At 42.7% G+C, this 8,258-nt stretch overlaps 1 protein-coding gene across 1 annotated transcript; it reads left to right on the top strand.

Moving 5' to 3' along the window:
• Positions 1-1,320: 1,320 nt before the first annotated feature.
• Positions 1,321-6,213, top strand: LOC147888513 (pentatricopeptide repeat-containing protein At2g33680-like). Its single transcript, XM_087392555.1, has one exon. The coding sequence runs from the start codon at positions 1,933-1,935 to the stop codon at positions 5,047-5,049; it is 3,117 nt and encodes a 1,038-aa protein (XP_087248681.1). The 5' UTR covers positions 1,321-1,932; the 3' UTR covers positions 5,050-6,213.
• Positions 6,214-8,258: the final 2,045 nt, after the last annotated feature.

The raw sequence follows: 8,258 nt of genomic DNA, 5'->3' as shown, positions 1-8,258 counted from the left end.
TAACTGAGCCACGAACTAGAGTACATAAGGATAGTTGTCATCAAGCTATTATTCATGGGCGGTGTACCAACCGCATCTGCAGCTAACAAGTCGGTGACATAAATGCACAACGGTCACCCTGGCATATCACGAGTGGAGCTCGATATCTCAACACTGCGAAGACTTCACTTAGTGCATTTCGGACACGTAAGCAACAGCCAGGGTCATATGTCAGGGTGTCATCATGCGACACGAGAGAGAGAGAGAGAGAGAGAGAGAGAGAGAGAGAGAGAGAGAGAGAGAGAGAGAGAGACTATATATATAAATACATAACTATGTGTGTGTATAGATATGTAAATATATATTTATATTAAACAATTAAATAAATACAAATGCAACAGAATACAATTAAATAAATACAAATGCAACAGAATATAACAGATAACATTATATATTATATGACATTATATATTATATACTACACACACACACACACACAAGATGTATATCAACATGTCAATATAAATATAAATAAATAAATAAATAAATACAAATGCAATGGATATAATGTATGATATTATAGTACATATATTATATATAATATATTATATATGTACATTATATATTATACATTACACACACACGCGCACGCGCACACACACACATAATATATTATTTTTATTTTATTTAGTATATATATATGTATAAAAAATATAGTATATAGTACATGTACATTTTATTATTCAGACTATTATATATATATATATATATATATATATATATATATAAAATACCTTATATTATATAATATATAATATATAGATTATCTATATTATATATATATATATATATTATATTATACATTACAAACACACACACACACACACACACACACACACAAATGCAACGGGTATAATGCATGGTATTATGGTATATATATTATATAAAATGGATAATATACTATATGTATATTGTATTATATAAACTAATATATATATATATATATATATATATATATATATATGTATGTATGTATGTATGTATGTATGTATGTATGTCTGTATGTATGTATATATAATATATAATATATAGAGTATTCATATATTTTTTAAATATATATTATATATTATATTATATATAATACAATCTATTATTTATATATATATATAAAGAGAAAAAGAAATGAGAGAGAGAGAGAGAGAGAGGATGTGTGTGTGTAGGGAGGGAGAATTTTTGTATGTATGCTTTGCCTTTCGATCAACATGACATGGCCACTCACACATATTTACCTAAATCATTGAGTACACGCAACTGAAATTAAAGACATTTTAAGATCCCACCTTGAGACCGAGCGGAGTTGTGTAGAAGGGTCATGCTACTCGTTTGTATGATAAGAAGCATTGCTACATGCGATTGGCCGTCAAGGGTGCACTACTACAACAAGAGAGCACATGGGTAAATATGGGAGCTCTTGCGTGCAGCTCAAAACGAATTCTCTTAAGCTCCATGTCCAAGCACCTTCCTCCCAGAAATCTCGATTTGCTGCAGTTGGGTCATTGTCTATGGCACGTAGGTATCCTGGTTTGGTCATGGAAATCGGTTTCTACGTCGATGGATCAACGTCACAGTGGATCGGAAGCGAGGCGACGTCCCCTATCACTGTTTCCTCAGCTCGTTTTTGGGGACGAGACCCTGCGGGCCGTAGGAGCCCAAAACAGCTGCGAGATCTCTTTCAAGTTCTTGAGAATATGGGCAGCCATTCTTTCCTCAGCTTCTTTGCAGCGCAAGAGTTTAGAGATCGTTCCCTTATAGTAGATTCTCATCGAGGTCCAATTCTGAGGAGATGTGCTCCATTCATGCATCATTGTACTTCTTGATCTTCACGCTTGGGCTTCTTCCCTGGAGTAGGCAGCTGGGTTGTGATGTAGCTCTCTTCTTGCCCACTCGTTGGTTATGAGACCACCACAACTTAGGCTGCCCCTCTGCAGTCATTCCTTTGGTGCTGGTAGGGTTGGACGCTGGCTGATCCACAACAGGGTGTCTCAGCTCGTGGAGCTAACGAGAATTCATTTTGATACAAAGGAACAGCTTCCATCTTTTGATTTGATGCATTTGTATGTGAAGCGTGGGAACATGGTTGATGCTCGAAATGTGTTCGATATTATGCCACAACGTGACGTGGTGTCATGGAACATTATGATCTTGGGGTATGCCAAGCAAGAAGAGGGTGAGAGGGCCTTGGACTTATATGCCCAGATGCACTATGAAGGCATTCAACCAAGTGGACGAACGTTTGTTGGTGTATTGAAGGCTTGCAGTAGCCTGACCGTTGGGAAAGGAGGAAAGCAAACTGGTGGGAAATTTGTAAAAAGAGGGTGCCTAGGGAAAGGTAGGGAAATTCACTCCCAAGTAGTGAAAATTGGTTTTGAGTTAGATGTATTCATAGGAACAACTTTGGTAAGTTTGTACACAAAATGTGAGAGCATGGAGGATGCACGGTATGTCTTTGACGAGTTGCCTCATCACGATGTGGTTACATGGAATACAATGATCTTAGGGTATGCCCAGCAAGAAGGCATGGTGCTGGCTTTGGAATTGTATGCACGGATGCATCAGGAAGGTGTCACAGCAGACCATCGAACCTTTGTTGGTGCACTAAAGGCTTGCAGTAGCCCGACAACACTAGAAGAGGGGAGGCAAGCTAATTGGAAATTTGTGAAAATAGAATGCCTAGGAAAAGGTAGAACCATCCACTCTCAAGTAGTAAACAGTGGCTTTGAGTCAGATGTATTTGTTGGAACCACCTTGGTGAATATGTATGCAAAATGTGGAAGCACGGAGGATGCACGGCGTGTCTTTGACAAATTGCCTCATGGTAATGCAGCTATGTGGAATAGTATGATCCTGGGGTATGCTGAGAATGAAGATAGTGTTGCCGCATTGGAATTGTACTTGCGGATGAACCAGGAAGGTGTCACAGCGGACGAACGAACCTTTGTTGGTGCATTGAAGGCTTGCAGTAGCTTGGCAGCATTGGATGAGTGGAACACATATAATGTCAAGTGTGCAAGAATAGGATGCCTGGTTAAGGGTAGGGCCATCCACACCCAAATAGTAAAGAACGGCTTCGAGTCCTATGTATTTGTTAGAAATACCTTGGTGAATATGTATGGGAAATGTGGGAGTATGGAGGATGCACGGGTTGTTTTTGGCGATTCACCTGACCGCAATTTGGTGTCTTGGAATACAATGATCCTGGCGTATGCTGAAGGAGAAGATAGTGCATCGGCTTTGGATTTATATACACGTTTGCACCAGGAAGGTATCACAGCAGATTCACGAACCTTTGTCGGCGCCTTAAAGGCTTGCAGTAGCTTGGCAGCACTGGAAGAGGAGAAGCAAATTGACAGGAAACTCCCAAAAGCAGGATGCCTGGTGAAAGGTAGAGCCATCCATACCCAGCTAGTGAAGAGTGGATTTGATTTAGATGTATTTGTGGGAACCGCTTTGCTAGATATGTATGTAAAATGTGGGATTGTGGATGATGCACAGCGTGTGTTTGACGAATTGCCTCAGCGTAATGTGGTTACGTGGAATAGTATGATCTTGGGACATGCTGAGCAAGGAGAGCCCCCGCTGGCTTTGGACTTGTATGCAAGGATGCAACAGGAGGGTGTCATGGCAGACAATCGAACCTTCGTTTGTGCATTGAAGGCTTGTGATAGCCTGGCAGCACTGGAACTGGGAAAGCAAGCTGAATCTCCAGACACAGGATGCATAGAGAAAGGTAGAGCCATCCACTGTCAAGCTGTAAGGATTGGCTTTGAGTCAGATGTATTCACGGGAACCACATTGGTGAATATGTATGCAAAGTTTGGTAACGTAAAAGATGCCCGGCGTGTTTTTGACGAATTGCCACATCGTAATTCAGTTACATGGAATGCCATGATCCTGGGGTATGCTGAGCAAGACAACGGTGCATTGGCTTTGGAGTTGTACACATGGATGCACCAAGAAGGTGTCACAGTAGATCATCGAACTTTTGTTGGTGCTTTAAAGGCTTGCAGTAGCCTAGCAGCACTTGAAGAGGGGAAGCAGGGTAACATGAAACTCGGAAAAAGAGGATGCCTGGCAAAATGTAGAGCCATCCACTCCAAAGTGGTAAAAAATGGTTTTGAGTCAGATTCATTTGTGGGGACGACCTTGGTGGATGTGTATGCAAAATCTGGCAGCATGGAGGATGCGAGGCATGTTTTTGATGACCTGCCTCATCGTAATATAGTTTCATGGAATACCATGATCTCTGGCTATGCTGATGATGGAAAAAGTGAAGAGGCTTTCAGCATTTACACACAAATGCAAAATCTGGTTGAGTTACCAGGTTGCAATACGTTTGTCTCTGTTTTAAAAGCTTGCAGCAACACATCAAGTCTGGAGGTTGGAAAGGAACTCCACTCCCAAATTACCCGGGCTGGTTTTGAGACTATTGCAGCTGTGATGACTAGCCTTATTGACATGTATGCTAAGTGTGGGAGCATGGTGAATGCCCAATGGTTATTTGATGCATTGCCAACAGGGGATGTTGTACCATGGAGTGCATTGATTGCAGGATATGCCCGTAAAGGAGAAGGTGAACATGTTTTTCATTTGTTTGGGAGAATGAGGCAGGAAGGCATAGAGCCAGATGGAGTCACATTTCTTAGTCTTCTCACTGTATGCAGTCATGTGGGTTTAGTGGACAAGGGCCAGAAGTATTTTCAGGCTATGAGCAAAGAGTATGGCATTATCCCAACTATTGAACATTATACCTGCATGATTGATCTTTATGGTCGTGCAGGCCGGGTCAATGAGATAGTGGTGGTGGTAGAAAAGATGCCTTTCCAACCTGATGTTATTTTATGGCTGACTGTGCTGGCCGCTTGTCGACAGTGGAATAATATAGAGGTTGGAAGGTATGCCTTTGAAAATGTGGTGAATCTAGATAAAAACCTTTCCACAGCATATGTATTGATGGCAAGCATGTACGCTGATGCTTACATGTGGGAGGACCATGATAAGAACAGGCAATGAGGAAGAATGTTCAAGCACGGAAGACGCCATGACAGACCTGCTGGACTGACCTCAAAGGAATGGTGCATACATTTGTGTAGGAGGCATTCGGAAACCAAAGATATATTTGCAACGCTGAAATATCGTGCCTCATCTGCTAAAGGAAGTACATGACGATGAGGACAAAAGATACATTGTGTGGGCACAGTGGGCTTCTGGCTATTGTTTTTACACTTGTCAAAAGATTCAAGGGGATACCCATGCATGTTGTAAAAAACCTGCGGGTTTGTGATGGTTAACATAAGGCCACTGCCCTTACATCGAAGATATAAGGACTAAACATCACTCGCAGAGATGCAAAACTCATTCACAGTTATGAGGATGGAAAATGCTTGTGTTGAAATGACTTCTGACAACAGTCCATTAGTAGCACTGTCCTCTCTAGGGTCTGTGGGTGGTGCTGGGTTGAAGAGAGAATTTTGCTGGGCCACATGAACGTTGTTTGGTACAGCACATTTTTGTGATGATCCTTTGAACATGGCAGAGTAATGTGGCAGAATCCAGTCCAGCACTTCGGAGAAATAACTGATTCCGTCTTTCACATGTTTAGGCTAAACTGCTGCATGTTAGTCTCGAGAGGATAGTGGACAAGCTTTGAGCATGCTTGGACTCCCCAAGATCAATGGAAGGGAAGTTCATCTGATCATTATATCAGAACAGGACCAGCACCCTACAATGGAAATGGATATGAGCGTAAGACCTGGAACAGTGGTAGGGGAATGCCATATGATACACACCATGACTGCATGTCACATGACAGATTGCCTCAATACACAACGATAGATGATAGTTTGGCAAGAAAACTAAACGTTTTTCCTTGTCCACGTGTCTTTCTTGTTACCCCACGTGGACAGCCAAGGATTTCCAAGTTCCCAATGGTCTGAAGGTGTGCAAACACTTTTTAACTAAGGTTCTTCTGCGTCCTGCCAAGAAGATGCATAAAGGTTGTATTGTGTGACCTAGGGAAGAGTCCAGGGTAGGACTGTTGGGATTTAGGGGTCACCTCCTGACCTGTGAGCCCCTATATGACGAGGACATGGGGGAGGATGACCAGTAGCATGGGAATGAAAGAGAGAGAAGCCACATGACAGCTGCTGTGGGGGCAAATCTATGTGTGTGTGTGTGTGTGTGTGTGTGTGTGTGTGTGAGTGTGAGAGAGAGAGAGAGAGAGAGAGAGAGAGAGAGAGAGAGTTTATTAAAGTCTTTGAAAGACCGATGGGTCTATGAGATTGTGAAAAATCTTGACACAAGCAACTGTGTTGGTGGAGCTACTAAACGAGCATCCGCTCCAATGTAAAATGCAAAATGATAAGCGCTGAGTGCTACATAGTCACAATAGAATGGTGATCGTCTACACAACACTAACATCCTCATCATCAGAGCGTCAAGGGGGAAGAGGTAGTGAGGGCATAAAGTCAGAGATAGAGTGTTGGCGGATGCCCCCGGATGTGGTCTTCTGTGGTCTCTTGGTCATAGCTTTGGGTCTTATAAGGGCTATAGTCACCCCTATCGGTGGATCCCCAACTTTGAGCAAGGAAGGGATATCCCCAAGTGTAATCTGTACCTTAACCCTCTGTTTGAGCTGTCGTGTCATTGGCTCTGTTTCACGATCACGACGGGGCCTCGTGGTGTGGGAGTCTAGATGATTTGTTTGGAAGTAATCAATGATCAAGCTTTGAGAAGAGTCTACCAAGGAGGTCTGCTCCTATCTCTGTGATCGGAGTAGACGTTGACTGCCTCATGAATGAAGGCGGCGAAGCATCTCTGGTTTGGAAAGAAGAGAAAGTGGGACAATATTCTAGAACTATCTCTGAAGAGGCAATAGAAGTGTCCTCATATCTCATAATATATTGGGCATCTAAAAATGAAATGCTCCTTCGACTCAATCTCCTGTGTGTCACACAATGTACAAATATGCCTCTCCTTCGGCAAACCCTCAACTCTGCCACTCTCTATGCGAAGTCTATGTGAAGAGACTCGAAATTGCCCAATAGAGATCCTCAGTGAGTGTGGTAGGTGGATTTGCGTAAATCCATGTGGGTCGATAAAACCCTTTGCTTTGACACGTAAATAATGATCCTTGTAGAAGTTGAGCTTCATTGGAAGCTCGCTCGGTCCCAACCAGGTTCTGAAAGCGTAGCTACAAAAGATCCTCACGAATGACTTGGTTAACCTCATGAGACAAATGCTATACTGGAAGGGGGAGAGTCTGTCCATGTGAAGTCCTTGTTGCTCAAACCATTTCTCTGTGCGTGCAAACGAGCATCTGTGGTCACTTGATGTTGATAGTATCATGGAGGAGGACAATGCTAGCCACGATAGTTTGCTGTGTGCAAAATTGTAATCTCCATACCTCCTAACTCGATATAGGTAGGTGATACCCTGAAATGTTGCATCCACCTGTAGTGGAGAGGACCCAAACTTAGCCTGAATGATCTGGTGAGGAACTGACAGCTTACTGCGACTCATCCGCGATAGCATAAGAACCTATAGGCGCTCCACCTGAGCCCACTCTATATTCGACAAATCCAATCCCCAACTAGGGCTGCCATACATCTATGGTGAGCAAACTAGGGAGTCACAAACTAAACCCTTGGTTCGTAGGTCTTGAAAATGTCAGCAAAAGCATTGCCTCTCTAGTCTGACCAATGAAGCGTATCCTTTGCTTAGTCGAGCCTGCATCGCCTGTCTCATAGTAAAGATAGGTTTAGAGAAGAGAACCCCTAGGTATGTATATGATGAAACAATCTCAACCGGAGACCCGTCGAAGGTGAACTGCTCCCGGTGCATAGTGGCTCGGGATGTGTTGAAGATCATGACCTTGGTTTTACCCAAGGTTGACCTCAAATCATGGGAATCACAAAAGGCTTGTAGTGCATCTAGGTGTCTCTGGAAGCCCTCGTTTGAGGAAGATAAGAGTGCCACGTCATGCGCATATAACAAGATTTGGATCAGAGTGCCGGCGAGTGTCTGCATAATTGTCTCAAGATCATCAAGGTAGAGGCCAAATAAGGTTGGTGATAAAGAACACCCGTGTTTGATCCCAATAGTACTCATGATCTCATCTGTCCATCCAGACCCTATCTGAACTATACCTGAGACCCGCTTGTAAAGTGCCATGATAGCCCAAATGATCTGCTGGTCATAACCCAAGTCTTGTAGATGCTTGA

Source organism: Dipteris shenzhenensis, chromosome 21 (assembly GCF_047967505.1).
Source record: "Dipteris shenzhenensis isolate YYH24624 ecotype China chromosome 21, Dip_SZ_1.0, whole genome shotgun sequence".
In the NCBI taxonomy this organism is placed as follows: Eukaryota; Viridiplantae; Streptophyta; class Polypodiopsida; order Gleicheniales; family Dipteridaceae; genus Dipteris; species Dipteris shenzhenensis.
Note: the sequence above shows the minus strand (reverse complement) of the source record. Positions and strands in the feature narration are given on the sequence as shown.